Source organism: Somniosus microcephalus, chromosome 7, assembly GCF_052327205.1.
Source record: "Somniosus microcephalus isolate GS21.2 chromosome 7, FLI_Smic_1.0, whole genome shotgun sequence".
In the NCBI taxonomy this organism is placed as follows: Eukaryota; Metazoa; Chordata; class Chondrichthyes; order Squaliformes; family Somniosidae; genus Somniosus; species Somniosus microcephalus.
In genome coordinates, this window is record NC_140993.1 from 78,061,321 (window position 1) to 78,078,422 (window position 17,102).

The 17,102-nt window shown below is 43.1% G+C and overlaps 1 protein-coding gene across 2 annotated transcripts in view; it reads left to right on the forward strand.

Annotated features, from left to right (window-relative positions):
• Positions 1 to 17,102, forward strand: part of virma (vir like m6A methyltransferase associated) — a 114,742-nt gene that overhangs the window by 40,828 nt on the left and 56,812 nt on the right. For both annotated transcript variants that reach the window (XM_085992647.1, XM_085992648.1), the window contains exons 11-12: positions 3,873 to 3,955; positions 8,412 to 8,514. In XM_085992647.1, coding sequence (XP_085848773.1) covers positions 3,873 to 3,955; positions 8,412 to 8,514 — 186 coding nt within the window. The remainder of the gene's footprint in view (positions 1 to 3,872; positions 3,956 to 8,411; positions 8,515 to 17,102) is intronic.

Genomic DNA, 17,102 nt, shown 5'->3' on the forward strand with positions numbered 1-17,102 from the left:
TACTGATCTAGAAAACTATCTTAAATGCATTCCATGAACTCTTCCTCTGCACTATTTCTACAAATTTGGTTTGACCAGTCTATATGAAAGTTAAAGCCCCCCATGATTACTATATTACCCTTGTTACATGCATTTCTAACTTTCTGATTTATACTCTGTCTGACACGACAACCACTGTTAGGGGACCTATAGACTACTCCCACTAGTGTTTTCTGCCCCTTGTTTCTTAGCTCCACCCTGCCCCTTCTTGTTTCTTAGCTCCTTAGAATGGGCCTATATTCTCTGGAGTTTAGAAGAATGAGAGGTGACCTCATTGAAATATATAAAATTCGTAGAGAGCTTGACCGGGTAGATACTGAGAGGCTGTTTCTCCTGGCTGGCGAGTCTAGAACGAGGGGGTCATAGTCTCAGGATAAGGGGTCGGCCATTTAGGACTGAGATGAGGAGAAACTTCTTCACGCTTGTTAATCTTTGGAATTCTCTACCCCAGAGGGCTGTGGATGCTCAATCGATGAGTATATTCAAAACTGAGATCGATAGATTTTTGGGCATCAAGGAAATGGGGATAGGACAGGAAAGTGGAGTTGATGTAGAAGTTCAGCCGTGATCTTAGTGAATGGCGGAGCAGGTTCGATGAAGCTGGTATGGCCTACCCTGCTCCTATTTCTTATCTTATCCCACTGAATGAAATTTCCAGTTTCAGTTCCTGGTCTATGCTGAATTAGCTGATGCGATACTTGGCTGATGAAATTAACCTGGTTTCCCTGGCCAGGATTTAGACTACAAATGACAATTGGTGACCTTTGCTGAAAGTGCATGTGTAGAATTTGTGTGATCATTTAAGCCAGACTGCAACTCACAGTCAAATATATCTCATCCAGACTCTTTTAATTACTTGGCTGAAACACAATAGGCTTGTCAGTACTGTAAGAAAATTTGAATCTGACAAACCAAATATGATTGCAATGTAATTCTTTTATTGTGTTCGACGAAGTCCAGACACACGCAATGGCCCAGAACTTGGTGTTGGGGGCTTGCCGCGTGTGCAAGCCCCCGATCTGCACTCACCCTGCGCGCCAACATCTGAAACCTGGCCCGCAGTGGATTTCTTTTCAGTGGCCAGGTTCTGATGTCGGCGCGCTGTGCTAACCTGACCCAGCGGCGTAGTTAGTGCGATGTGCCGGCTGGGATCAGGTGAGCACTGTTCAGCCAATCAGGGGAGGGGAAACTCCATTCATAAGTTTGAGAGTAAGAACTGTCAAACTCATGAAGTACTGCACCCCAAAACACTACTTAAACTTTAAATAAAATTTTAAAAAACATCCCAATCATTAAATTAAGTATAAATAAGTTTAAAAAAAATAATTTAAACAATTTTTTTTGTTGAAAAAAATAAATTTTTGATAAAAAGGGTTTAAAACTAAACTTACTGTAGAAAAAAAAAAATTTTAATAAAAAGGTTCTAAAACTAAACTTATCTTATTGTAGATCCTTTAAAATAATAAACCTGTGGGAAAAAAAATTCTAAATTACACTAAAACACCACTTGCCTGTAAAAATAAATACTTACGTGTGCTTTTTACAAGCGTAAAGACCGGAGGCCTTTAGACATGCGCAAATCCCCCAAAACAGAGGAAATCCAAGACACACGCACTGCCCCCTACAGCGCACGTGCTAGCCTCTTCACCTCTTGGGTTAGAGGAGAGGAAATGCCGGTTTTCAGCGCATGCGCTGTGCATGCTGAAAACCGGCATTTCCTCCGGCCAGACGTGTGAGTACCCCGACCGTACTCACGCGTTTGGGGAGGAATTACTGCCCCAATGTTTTTAAGCAGACATAAACAGAAATAAGCGCAATTACTCTGTTTTACCTTGGGTAGAAATGTAACTTTCATTGATCCTTTCAATCCCAACTCTACAAATTGTTAAGAAAAGCTCAAGACCTTTATAGGTCACTTCTCATGCACACCGTTCTTGCTGATTCATTATGGCATGGCAAGTGTTAATTGTGAACAAGAGCCCCAGAAATGAGATACTTCCTACAAAATACCAGATGCCAACTTGTTTACCATCCTGGCCTATTGTCCCACTTCCTATCTCAATACTCTCTTGGCTATCTCGTTTCACAATGTGGTGATAAAATGTAGTCAACAGGCACGAATCACACATGCTGCACTTTCAGTAGAAGCTAAACCGCATAGTCAGCTAAATTGTACCCTGACACATTAAACCCTAAAGCATCCTGGGAATTAACAACTTTAACCATTTCATTAATTCTAGCTGCAGTACAAATCCACAAGCCATCTATAAGTAAAATGAAAGAAAAATTCTTAATCATATGAGATTAACCCAAATCCTAACCTACGTATATATGTATATACACGACTATAATCATAGCCCACTTTAAGCCATCATATTCAGAAAAGCAGGAGCAAGTATTCAAATTTCCATGGTACTGGTATGGATTTGGTTTTTAAAAAAAATTGGGGCGAGATCCCATTACCTGAACAGGAGAGGTTCACTTTAACATGAGTTTCATTTTTGGTGAGTGCAAATAATTAGTACTAAACAAGTTTTTACATTTTTTGTTTTAAATTTTATTGGGAATAAATTGTTAACTTATAATTTTAGTTAAATTTGTTGAAGCATTTATACAAAATTTTCAGTGCAGTATCCTACCTGTTGGTCTCTCCGGTACTACATTTGTGGTATTTTGAAAGCAATCAGTAATTATATTTTTGTATGCTGCTTTTTGTTTTGTAATTCTAGAATTAAAACCACACACCATTTTTGCAAGAAATGTAATTTGTTTTCAGGACATTTCAGCGTATATAAGGCTTTTTAAAGAATAACACATTGGCATGATTTAGAATATGGGCCCAGAAATTCGGGTCGGAGGCTTCCCACGGGTGCAAGCCCCCGACCTGCACTTACCTAGCGCGCCAGCTGTTGAGCTGTGGGCCCGCGTGGGATTCCGATCCTGAGCTTGCTACAACTGCCGGCGCGCAGTGCTTGCGTATCCCAGGGGCGCAGTTAGTTCGATGCGTCCTCTGGGATCACATGGGCCATGGAGAGCCAATGGTAGCAGGGAAATGCCCATTCATAAAATTGACAGGAAGAGCTGTCAAAACTATAAATACTATAAGCCCCAAAACATCTCAAACTTCAAATATTTTTTTTTAAATATCACATTTTAAAAATAATTATAAATTACATTAAATTAGTTTAAGCAATTTAAAATTTTGAAAAAATTAATTACATTTTCTAACGGAGCTAAAAATAAGCTTACCTTTAAAGTATTTAAAAATAATAAACCTGTGGGGAAAAAATGTTTTAATTTTAATTAATTCACCACTTACCTTGTTAAAAGCAGGCCTTGTGCCTGCTTTTTACATGTGTAACTCCTGGAGACTTACCCTCCCGGAGAAACCTGCAAAAAAAACGTAAGTTCCATGCACATGCGCTGCCTCTCCGGCGCACGCGTTCCACCTCTGAACCCCTTTAAGGGAACGGAAGTTCCGGTTTCCCGCGCATGCACAGTGCATGCATGAAACCGGCACTTCCGTTGGGCCTACGGGTGAGTGTACCCCATGCGTACTCGCCCGTGGAGACCCGAATTTCTGGGCCATTATATCTGACCAGTTATATTGGACTAAATCATAGGTTTGTATCTATCCAAAACAGTTATATACACTGCAACTAAGCATAACAATTTATTTTGAAATAATTTTAATGTTTTGACAATTATTAAATCCAAATGACAGCATTCAAAATGAGCTTCTCTTAAAGAAATCCCAGATTAGGTACCTGACAGCTGGTGTGTCTGATGAATTATGGTACCCATTAATTCAATTTCTCTTTCTTGATTTTTAGAATTGAGTAAATGGCTGGAGCCACTGAAGAATCTAAAGTTTGAAATTAATTGTATTCCTAGCCTTCTCGAATATATTAAACAGGTGAGTGAAAAGTTAGGTGTCTGTTGATGTACTGTATTCTTAAAAAATAGGGTAAAATGTGAATAGCCAGTTCTGCTTTTGAGATTTGTGGTGTTTCTGCTAAATTTTCATTTTGTTCCTGGTGACTCATAAATCAATAAAACTTACTGTCTTAGGAATAGGAAATTATTAGATCAGTTCCTTGGGTACAGATCCTTTTGTGGTTTGAGGGGTTATGATCTGATTTTTGGCTTTGATTCAGGTTTATCCCTTGGATTGTTGGCAGGTTCAGGGAAACTTGCCTCTTTCTTAGTGTTTACAACTTGCGCATTGTGATACTGAAAGCCACTACCACAACAATAGTGCTACTCAAACATCAGGAACAGCTTTGTTACTGTAATATTAACTTAAGCTTCTAAATAAAAGTTAAAACACAATTGTATACTGAAAAACACTCTCCATGACTGAGTTTATTTAGTGGGTAGCTGAGCTTATACTGACCAGTAAGATACAGGATCGATCCCGAATACAGGACAGCAGTTACACATGTATAGAAGTTACAACATGGAAATAGGTCATTCGGCCCGGCTAGTCTGTGTCGGTGTTTACCCTTCACGCAAGCAAACAATCTTAATCACATTTACCCACCCTGTTCCCATATCCCTTTATCCCCTTTTCCTCCATCTACCTCTCCAATCTAATCTTGAATGTTGACATAGTTTCTGCCTCAATCACTAACCTTGGAAGTGAATTCCACAAGCTGACAACTCTGTATAAAGAAGTTTCTCATGCTCTCTGTTCTAAATCTCTTACATTCAATTAATATCCCCTCATTCTAAACTCTTCAACTACTGGAAACAGTCTGCTTTAATCGGCCATGTCCCATTCTTTCATCATTTTAAATATTTCTATCATATCACTCCCTAATCTGAACTGTTCCAACAAAAACCCCAATTTTCCACCTTTGGTGTTGACCTTTTTTCTTCCACCAGACTCTTGGGCCATTGGAGCCTGCACCATGTTGCCAGTTTACACATGATTCACATTCTACTTACTTACCACCTTTTAGCTCTTTTCACACGCTATATGTCTTTTTATTTCTTTGATTTCTCTCATATGTTTTGTCTCCTGCTGTATCACTTTTAACCATCTCCTGATCCCCCCACCTTAACACTTTACAGGTTATGCTATGTCTTTTCATCAGTGTGTGGTTATTGTGTATTCCCTTGCTCTGTTCCCGCTTAAATGCTGTTCATCTTTCAATTCTGAGGCAGGGTTTATATCTGAAATGTAAAATGATTTGTGTTTTCTTGAATGAAGCTGCCTGACCTGTTGAGGGTCTCCTGTGTTTTCCATTTTTGTTTGATTTTCAACATTTGCAGTATTTTACTTTTCCTCCCTAATTTTTCAAGTCTTTTACCACTTGCCTGGCCATGGCACATCTGGCTAAGGGAATGGAAACATTTGCCAGGGTTCCTGCTGGAAGTGAGCATATGTAGATTTGGATAAAGACAGGATTAGGTTTTGATGCTTTCCATGGTTGATTGACATTTACTCTGTCAAGGCTCACACATGAATAATGGACACTTGAGCAAGAAAATGAAGCATGTTTGATACCCATGGAACAATATTCTAGCAAGGAATCAATGCCTCAGGAAATAAAAAGAAAAAAATGCAAATACTGGGAATTGGAAGCAAAAACAGAAAATAGTGGATATACAGTAGGTCTATCATCTGTAGAGAAGGGGCAGGTTAACTTTTTGGATGTAATCCTTTGGGCCTGATGAAGGGTTACACACAAAACAATAACCTGTCTGTTTATAGTTGCTAAAACCTGCTGTAATTTCCAGCATTTTCTATTTTTGTGCCAATGTAAGAATATTGGCACAAAAATTTAATTAAAAAATTACTATAAACTATTTGTTCTTGCCAACATCCATAGTATTCTTCATATTCTCTCCTTTTTATTTACATTTAACTTTTTTGTCTTTCTATTATACTCTATTCTAGTCTAATTTTTTTTCTATTTTCTTCTAACTTAAAATATTTCATTTACCTTTATTCTTCTGCCTCTATGCTTAAATGTTCATTTTGGAGATGGGATCAATTTATTTGCAAAAGGATTTTCCATTAGCTTTAAAGTTGTTTTCCTAGCCAGTTAAAAGGATCGATTCTGAAGGTTGACATGGTTACATCATAGATATGATCAGGTCAATTTTTGACATGTGAAAACGTGTTCAAATGCAGCCCAACAGTGCCTAGATAAGTAAACACCTTTGTAGAATCCAAAAGGTTAAATCTGCTTAAAGCTGTCAATATTCCATCAGATTAAATTGCAACAGAAAAAGTGAAGTAACTGCAACTTGAAGTGCTATTTTTGCTACCATAAATCTATCTGGTCAACAAAATGATGAACATGGCAGTAGTGGCCACCGAAAAATAAATGTGCTATGATCGATAAATTTAGAGAAGTGTTATTAGACTCGCATGTCGAACTAAATATGTGACTGGTGATGCCAGTGAGTGCAGCTTGCCTGAATTAACTGATGTAAGTGCCAATTTGTATATTGTATGAGTGGTGCGGTGCGTCATGCTTTACAGTAAAATAAAAAATCGTACATCCGACCCCAACCTATCATGTATAAATGGCGGCAGGTTGCATGGCGTGCCTGTGTCTCATCTTGGAGACCAGGACACTTCATTATAAACTTCTGCCGATCGCGGTTCTGCCATGGTCTGCCGACTGCCACCCCACCACCCCCCCCCCCCTCCAAGCCCTGATCTTTCCCTCCCTCACGATTGCCAGGCTCCAACCGCCCCTCCCCCCACCCCCTTGTGAGGACAATACATAATCAATTATGTAAAAGAGAAATTTAGAATTATCAGTCTGAGAAAAGCAAAATTCAGCCCATGCTCAAGACCTTAGTCAGGCCGCACTTGAAATACTATGTCCAGTTTTGGTGGTCTCACATGGTGGGTGATATTGAGGCTTTGGAAAGGGTACAGAGGAGGGCCACTAGACTAATTCCCAGTTTAAAGCATCTTCGTTATCAAGATAGGCTGAGAGTTGGAACTCTACACTTTAGAGAAGCGTAGACTTAGTGGTGACCTGATTGAGGTTTATAAGATAATGAAGGGAATAGATTGTGTTCCAGTTGACTTTGTTTCAATTAAATAGGCTAGGGAGAACCAGGGATCACAAATTTAAGTTCTGGAAGGCTAGATCTAGGTTAGATGTCAGGAGGTGGTTCAGTTTCCCAGAGAATAGTGGACCTCTGGAACAAGCTGCCGTCTCTTGCGGTGGATGTTGATTCGCTGAATTCCTTCAAGCGTGAACTGGACCTTTGTCTGGCTGGAGTGGAGATCACTTCTTACAGAAGGTAGGTACTGCAGGGAATTCAGGGCTAGAGTGATCTGGACTAGTTTTGATCGCTTAGATGGGTAGGAGAAGAATTTCCCAGATTTTCCCCCCCCAAATTGGCCTGTTTTTTTTTTCCTGTTCTTTTGCCTCTCTCAGGAGATCATATGGTTTCGGGTGGGGTGGAGAGTATATATTGTGATACACAAGGTATTGCAATTGTATGGGACAGACTCAATGGGCCAGAGGGTCTTTACCTGTCTGTCATTGTTCGTATGCTCTGTGTTGGGACATAACTTTCACATTAATAGATTGTGGGCTTTCAATTGGTTGAAAACAAAGCCAGTCTTCAGCCAGTTAAAAATGTAAAAAGAAAATCAAACTTGCTGTAAAATGGATATATGAGCTGGAAAACAGAAAAATAAAGGTAACTGAAAGCTTGTTAGACTGGCATTTTTTTTTAGAGCAAAAAGCAAGTTAAAGTAAAAATATAGAATAAAAAGGAGGAAACAGGGTTGACGAGCACAAGGTAGTGTTTCAATTTTTTGTTTCAGTTGAAAAATTGTGCTTTAGTTGTCTGGTAGTTAGGATTAACATTGCAGTAGTAACTATTCTTCAGTTTAAGCAGCTTTATTACTGTTAGATCACTTTTTTTTCTGTATCATTGTAAATGAGCATAAGAACAAAGAGAACCAGTAGGTCCAGGGAGATGAGAACATCCCTGAAAATACTGCCAGTCTAATGTTTAGAAAAGAGTACCGAAGATTTTTTTTTGTAAACTATTTTCCTTGAGTAAATAAGGTAAATATTGGTCTTTTTGCTTGGGCTAATAGTTGAAGTTCAAAACTATTTTAAATGAAGCCGAGTCTTGAATTTTGTTGCTTTTTAAACTCCACATATTCTTACAAATGTGCCTTATTAAAAATTCACAAGTTTACAGATATGCAAGATTTCTGAGATACAGATATCGTATTGCATGTAATGTATCTGATTTTTGAAATTGTTTTCACAAAAGTAAGACTTGCAAAAGATTGTTTTAATTACCTGCCGGTTCAGACTAAAATTATTTACCACTGAGCATTATTTCCATGAGAATTTGGTTTTATTTTGTGTTTTTAGAACCTGGATAATTTGACCATTCAGATGACTCAGGAAGGTGCTGGACTAACCACTGCGCTGCGTGTGCTTTGCCACATTGCATGCCCACCTCCCCCCCTTGAAGGTATGATACATAAACTTGATAGCATTGATAGACTGGTAATGATGTTTTGGTACTTCGGCCTAGAAATTGGATATGGGCTGAAAACGGGTGGTGTCATGGTCTAGCGCTATTTAGATGCACTGGGTCAAACTGGTCCAGGTAGCACGCAAAATTCATGCTCAGTCCTCATTAATATGATTATAATGCTGATCTCAACGCTAAAATCACTGCTTATTGGCTTACCGCTCAGTGGGTGGGCCAATATCTGGTGCCGTCTAATTCCATGTCATGTTTGGCCCAGGCTTTATCCAGTACTTAAGGGAGGTGCATTGATGCAACAGCACCTCAATTGTCATTCCACTTGGAAGTCCAAGCAACTCCGAAGAGATGGATTAGAGTCAGCAGAGGGACAGAGCAAGACGCTTCTCAGACGCGGCTCTGGAGTCACTGTTGGTGGCCGTGGCGAGGAAGTGGGCTGTCCGCTTCCCGAAAGCTGGCAGGTAGCCATTGGCCCATACGTGCAGAAGGCATGAGATATCTGATTATGTGACGGCCAACAGCTTGGTCCCCAGGTCCTCCATCCAATGCCGCAAGAAGTTTAATGACCTCACATGGCAGATCAAAGTGAGTGACGGCTTCAGCAAATGCCATTTCCCACCATCTGCACCACAAGCCTCACACACTGCTCAATGCACCACACCCCCATCACTCACCTACAAACAATCACCTATCACGACTCAGACCTCACAATCATAGCTTCACTTCACTCTCACAACCTTACACTGCAGCAACACTCAGACCCACATCTCTCACCTTGCACACACTGACATCTATTCAACTATGGCAGGTACATCACCCAAACACATTGCACTACACTCTCACACACTTCTCTTTCTCTTGCAGGCCAAGGTTGTGCACAATTGCCGGGAGCAGCGGCAGACAGGCGGAGGGGCAAGCTGCGATACAGTACTTGAGTCAAATGGAGGATAGAGTGCTCGACATCATTGGAGGTCGTGGCAGCGGGCGAAGTTGAAGTCCTTGGGGACAACAACGGAATGCTCATTCCTAATCCTCCTTCTCACATCCTACTTCCCCCTCATCCCACAATCTCTTCTCACTTACAAGTTGCTGATGCTGTATGCATGGATATCTTGCTCTCCCCCGCACGTCCCCCCCCCCCCCACCATATCCTGACTCTTGTGCCTTTCTGCTTTTAGATAACCAAGAACAAGCAGCAGCACAGCCTATCCCCGAGGCAGTGGAGGAGAGCGAGGTGGGAGAAGACGACGACACAGTGTCGCTGCATCTGTCACTCGCAGACACCAGCTCAGAAACTGGCACTGCTTGTACTTTAGAGGCTAGTGTAGGTGCGGGATCTGCACAGGGTGAGGCACTGGGCACGAGTGGGCTCCAGCAAGGCCAGGAGAATAGGGTAACTCAGGGGCCAGCTCCCCGGAGGGCAAGTTCGTGTGCGAGTTCGGCAAAGGACTCGGATGAGGACCTCGATGGGGCGGCCTTCAGAAGAAGGGTATTGGGCATGCACACCGAATTGCTAGGTGCAATGGCAAGCCTGCCAGAGAGCCTCTTGGCAATGTCAAAGAGCATGGAGGAGTCTGCCTCCAACATTGGCCAGGGCTTTGTGCAGAGCTTGGAGCCCATGATTTCCAGGCTGGAAATCATGGAATACTCCAGGAGAGACCGTGTCAACCCAGACTTGATGCTGCGTGTGATGGGCGATGTCGCGGCTGCTATTGCAGCACCGGCGGAAGCAACCCAATGTCTTAGTGCTGCAGCACAAGATCAGACTGCTCTCTTGCAGTTTCAGCTTGCTGCCACCCAAGCTCAGGCTGCTGCCATCGGCTGGGTTTACCACTGTCGAACGGGGTTGCAGGGTGTCGCAGCGCCCGCAGTAATCTGTTCTCCACCAGATTGTTAGGAATGTTGAGGCGCCATCCCAGGGGAGTGGCTGTGGGTCAGTGGCGCAGGACCCTGTTTCCCCTCTCAGAATGACAGCATTCCTATTCCCACCACAGCCACTCCGCCATTGCCCTTCCGCTGCCTGTCATCCAGCCAGCCCAGACTGCTGTCGTCACTTCATAGAGGAGCACCTGAACAGGAAAAGGCGCCCGAACAACAGGCACTAAGGGATTGCTCAAGGGTGATTGGTTGAAAAAGTAGTTGTGAATTGATTCTTGATAAATTTAATAATTTGGTTTGGAATCTTTGTTTTGTGGTGGCTCTCATTTCAGCTTTGTGCCCAGGAGGACGCTGTGATATTCCGTGACAGAGGGATGATATGATGGGGATGTGGTTGATGAGGATGTGGTGAGCAACGGGGATCTGGGGTTTCATTCACTGGAATCGCAGTCTGATGAGGTGTTCACGGACAACCGTGCCGAAGGGGGATTTGCTGCCTGCCTCCTCCCTTCCTCCTCTTCTCCCTCTTCCTCTTCTTGAGGTGGTCCTGCAATCCCTACTGGCAATCGCTGCGCTCTCATGATGGCCAACATGCAGCAGACCACCTCAAGTGCGAGTGGTCACGGCAGCGGAACCGTTGCTTCAGCAGGCCGATGATGTTCCTGGTGGCAGCATGGCTCTCATTATATGAGTGCTGGGCACGAGTGTTGAGGTTGCGGAGGGGAATCATCAGCCAGGTGCAGAGTGGATATCCCTCGTCTTGGAGCAGCCACCGTCGGGTTTGACGTGGTTGGAAGATTGCTGGCAGAGCGGACTGACGCAGGATGAAGGCATCATGGCTGCTGCCAGGATAGCGGGCATTGACCTTCAGGAAGCGCTGGGCTTGGTCGCACAACAACTGCACATTAAGCGAGTGGTAGCCTTTGCGGTTATGGAAGATCTCAGGATTGTTATGCCCGCAAAGCCACGTGGGTGCAGTCGATTGCGCCCTGCACCATGGGGAAGCCCGCTATCCTGGCAAAGACACATGCACGCTCATCCTGCTTCTCTCTGCTCAGAGAGAAGAAAATGTAATATCTCCTTCTGGTGTAGTGAGCTTCAGTGACCTTCCAGATGCAGCGATGGACGGCGAACTGGAAGATGGTAGCTATGTCTCCTGCTGCAGACTGGAAGGATCCGCTGGCGAAGAAATTAAGGGCCACGGTGACCTTGAGAGTCACTAGGAGAACCGTGTTCGCCCTGCTCTGACGCTGCAGGAGGTGGCAGAGTTGTGTGGCCACCTCCTTGGTGAAGCGGAGCCTCCTAATACACTGCTCCATGCTTAAGTGGATATAAGAGAAGTGGTCTCTGAAGACCCTAGGTGGGGTAAATCCTCCTGTTGAGAGCCACCCTCCTCCTTCTGCGTGCATCTTCTCTTTGCTGCCTCCACTCCCTAAGATACTCATGTGCGAAATAAACTGCCAGTACATACCCCATGACTGTGAGCAGAAGCCTTCTAAATAAGAATGAAAGCATTCTCCACTTGCCCCAACTCTCCCTGTTACTGTAGGACCTTGAAAGAAGTTTAGAAAGCTGCTGGAGTTGCAGAAAGTTCCACAGAGCCATTCAAACTGAAGAAACATCTCAGCTGCAAGTTTTGCTGATGATCCCTTTAAATAAAGCTGCTGGAGCCGCCTTCCTGCTTGTCGACGCTTGCTCAGCTGGTCACAATTAAGGCATGTCGGTAAGTGGAGCAGCGAAGTTGAAAATGGCAGATCGGGCGTAAAGTGAGTGTTGCACACTCACTGACGTCACGATCTGCATAATTCCATAATTTTCGTGAGCGAGCCCAGCCGAAAATGGCGGCCACTGTGGGATCCGCCGGCAGTGGGTGGAAATGCGGTGGCTGCCATTTTCCCCCCCGAATTGGGTGGTAATGGCCGGTGCTAAACCCCTGAATTTCTAGGCCATTGTACTTTATTTATTGCAGTTGTCTGTGGAAAACATTTTTTGATTTATATCTTATTTAAAAGTGTTATATAGAATAAAGATAATAATTAAAAGCAAAATAGACATTGCATTTACTAGTATGCTTTGGAAGTGGTGATAATTTCTTGGTTCTAAAGATATTGGGCCATAATTTGCTGCAGTCGGGCATTCAACGGCGTCTGCTGTTAGTTGGACTTGCCCTTGCAAGTTTAGTTTTTATATTCTCGTGTGGCAAGTTGCTGAAAGTGAGAGCTCATAACATCACAACGAAGAAAACAGGCATCTGGGACCTGAGTGAACAGGGAAAACAACTTTATATCTCCATAACCAATCAGTTTGAAGGATTGTGAAATTAACAGCGCAAGGACAGAGAAGGAAGTGTAACTGAGTGGTTGAATTCAATATCAAATGAATTACAGAAAGAGACGGAAAGAAACATTGTATTGAGAGAGAAAAGAGACAGAAAGGAAAGGTAAAAAAAAAAGTGAAAATCTAAAATTTTACATTTTTAAAACCTGATGTAATGAGACTCCACACTTGTACTAGTTATTTTCCAATGCCAGAGATGTTGACTGGCAGTAATTAACACTTATCACATCGTTAAAAGGATACTTAGACTGAAATAGACAAGACTTTCTGTAGAATGTTTAGTTCGTATCTACCACGCAAACACAGCAACTTCATGTTATTCAATGGATTTCAGTGGTGAGGCAGAGACTGAGATGTTTTTGTGGAGCAGTACATCTCGGACAGCAACGTTTGGATTTTTGAATTTAACCGCACATCTGCCCCTCGCCTGAAGTTGCTGTAGCATTTGCGCATAAATAACAGCGAATGCCACTAGCTTCACCATTATTTTGTCAGAAAATTCTGGACCTGTGTTTTGCTAACTGCAACTAATTCATTTCCTCCGTTTTGTTCCTAGCAGTGAAAATTAATTCCACGGTTCTAGTTTACCCCTGTCAGTATAATTGCAGGTATTACACACTCCTGCCATTTCCCCAATTATCAAACCTCACCATTAACTTCAGAGACGGGAGGAAAAAGAGGGGTCGAGCTATAGTAATAGGGGATTCTATTGTAAGGGGAATAGATAGGCGTTTCTGCGGCCGCAAACGAGACTCCAGGATGGTGTGTTGCCTCCCTGGTGCAAGGGTCAAGGATGTCTCAGAGCGGCTGCAGAACATCTTGGAAGGGGAGGGTGAACAGCCAGTTGTCGTGGTGCATATAGGCACCAACGATATAGGTAAAAAGCGGGATGAGGTCCTAAAAGCGGAATACAGGAAGTTAGGAGGTAAATTTAAAAAATAGGACCTCAAAGGTAGTAATCTCAAGATTGCTACCAGTGCCACGTGCTAGTCAGAGTAGAAATGGAAGGATATTTCAGATGAATACGTGGCTAGAGGAATGGTGTAAGGGGGGAGGGATTCAAGTTCCTGGGACATTGGAACCGGTTCTGGGGGAGGTGGGACCAGTTCAAACCGGATGGTTTGCACCTGGGCAGGGCTGGAACCAATGTCCTAGGGGGAGTGTTTGCTAGTGCTCTGGGGGAGGGTTTAAACTAAAAAGGCAGGGGGTTGGGAACCTGAGCAGGGAGACAGAGGAAAGGGAAACAAGGATAGAAGCAAAAGAGAGGAAGGAGAAAAACAAAAGTGGCAGTCAGAGAAATCAACGGTTTAAATCAAACGTGGCCACAGTAAATAATAATTCTAATAGGTCTAAGAGCGTTAAAAAAAACAAGCCTGAAGGCTTTGTGTCTTAATGCGAGGAGCATTCGTAATAAGGTGGATGAACTGGCTGCGCAAATAGAGGTAAACGAATATGATTTGGTTGGGATTACGGAAACGTGGCTCAAGGATGGCCAAGGCTGGGAACTCAACATTCGATATTCAGGAAAGATAGGCAAGGGAGGTGGGGTAGCATTACTGGTTAAAGAAGGGATAAACACAATTGTAAGGAAGGATATTAGCTCTGATGATGTGGAATCTGTATGGGTAGAATTGAGAAATACTAAGGGGCAGAAAACGTTAGTGGGAGTGGTATACAGACCTCCAACAGTAATGCGGAGGTTGGGGATGGCATTAAAAGGGAAATTAGAGAAGCGTGCAATAAGGGCACAGCAGTCATCATGGGTGACTTTAATCTACATATAGATTGGGCTAACCAAATTAGTAACAATACTGTGGAGGAGGAATTCCTGGAGTGTTTACGGGATGGTTTCCTGGACCAATATATCGAGGAACCAACCAGAGATCAGGCCATCTTAGACTGGGTATTATGTAACGAGAAAGGATTAATTAGCAATCTTGTTGTACGAGGCCCCTTGGGTCGGTGTGATCATAATATGATCGAATTCTTCATTAAGATGGAGAATGAAGTAGTTGACTCAGAGACTAGGGTCCTAAATTTAAATAAAGGAAACTACGCTGTGCGGGTTAGGTTGATTGGCTATGATAAATTGACCCTTAGTGTTAGGGGGATTAAATACGTGGGGTTACAGGGATAGGGTGGGATATGTGTTGGTGTAGGGGTTACGGGGATCGGGTGGGATATGTGTCGGTGCAAGCTCGATGGGCCGAAATGGCCTCTATCTGCACTGTGGGGTTTTTGTGATTCTGTGATACGCTGGTCTGAGGAGCGAGTTGGGTAGGATTGATTGGGGAATGTTACTCGAAGGGTTGATGGTGGATAGGCAATGGCAAACATTCAAAGACCGAATGGATGAACTACAGAATTTGTTCATCCCAGTTTGGCATAAAAATAAAACAAAAAAGGTGACTCAACCGTGGCTAACAAGGGAAATTAGGGATAGCATAAGATCCAAGGAGAAGACATATAAATTGGCCAGAAAAAGCAATAATCCTGAGGATTGGGAGCAGTTTAGGATTCAACAAAGGAAGACAGAGGGATTAATTAAGAAGGGGAAAATAGAATATGAGAGCAAGCTTGCAGGAAACATAAAAACTGACTAAATGTTTTTATAGTTTTGTGAAGAGAAAAAGATTGGTGAAGTCAAGCATAGGTCCCTTGCAGTCAGAATCAGGGGAATTTATAATGGGGAACAAAGAAATGGCAGACCAACTAAATACATATTTTGCTTCTGTCTTCACAAAGGAGGACACAAATAACCTCCCAGAAATGCCGGGGAACATAGGGTCTGATGAAAGGGTGGAACTGAAAGAAATCAGTATTTGTAGGGAAATGGTGTTAGGAAAATTGATGGGACTGAAGGCCGATAAATCCCCAGGGCCTGATAATCTACATCCTAGGGTACTTAACGAAGTGGCCCCAGAAATAGTAGATGATTTGCTGGTCATCTTCCAGAACAGTACCCATGGATTGGAGGGTAGCTAATGTTACCCCACTATTCAAAAAAGGTGGTAGAGAAAAAGTGGGGAATTATAGACCGGTAAGCCTGACATCGGTAGTGGGGAAAATGCTAGAGTCCATTATAAAAGATGTAATAGCAGATCACTTGGAAAACAGTGACAGGATCGGACAAAGTCAACATGGATTTACAAAAGGTAAATCGTGCTTGACTAATCTACTGGAATTTTTTGAGGATGTAACTGGTAAAATAGATAAGGGAGAACCAGTGGATGTGGTGTATTTGGACTTTCAGAAGGCTTTCGATAAGGTCCCGCATAAGAGATTAGCGTGCAAAATTAAGGCACATGGGATTGGGGGCAAGGTATTGACTTGGATAGAGAACTGGTTGGCGGATAGAAAGCAAAGAGTTGGAATAAACGGGTTGTTTTCCGAGTGGCAGGCAGTGACTAGTGGGGTACCGCAGGGATCGGTCCTAGGGCACCAGCTGTTCACAATATATATTAATGATGATCTGGACGAGGGAATTGGATGTAATATCTCCAGATTTGCAAACTACACAAAGCTGGGTGGGAGGGTATGCTGTGAGGAGGATGTCGTGAAACTCCAGTACGATTTGGACAAGTTGGGTGATTGGGCAGAAACATGGCAAATGCACTATAATGTGGATAAATGTGAGGTTATCCACTTTGGTGGCAAAAACAGGAAGGCAGATTATTATGTGAATGGCAATAGATTGGGAGAAGGGGACGTGCAAAGAGACCTGGGAGCAAAGATGTCTTGCTGCAGTTGTACAGCACCTTGAGTATTGTGTGCAGTTTTGGTCGCCTTATCTGAGGAAGGACGTTCTTGCCATGGAAGGAGTGCAGCGAAGATTCACCAGGCTGATACCTGGGATGTCAGGAATGACGTATGAGGAGAGATTGTGTCGATTGGGCTTATACTCACTGGAGTTTAGAAGATTGAGAGGGGATCTCATCGAAACCTATAAAATTCTGTCAGGCCTGGACAGACCAGATGCAGGAAGGACGTTCCTGATGGCTGGGGAGTCCAGAACCAGGGGTCATAGTTTAAGGATAAGGGGTTATCCATTTAGGACTGAAATGAGGAGGAATTTCTTCACCCAGAGAGTGGTGAACCTGTGGAATTCTCTGCCACAGAGGGCGGTGGAGGCCAGTTCATTAAATATATTCAAGAAGGAGTTGGATATATTTCTTAAGGCTAAAGGGCTCAAGGGATATCGGGAGAAGGCAGGGACAGGGTACTGAATTTGAATGATCAGCCATGATCTCATTGAATGGCGGAGCAGGCTCGAAGGGCCGAATGGCCTACTCCTGCTCCTATCTTCTATGAGAAACATCCTTTTCAACGCTTTCAGACCTGGTACTGTCAAGCTA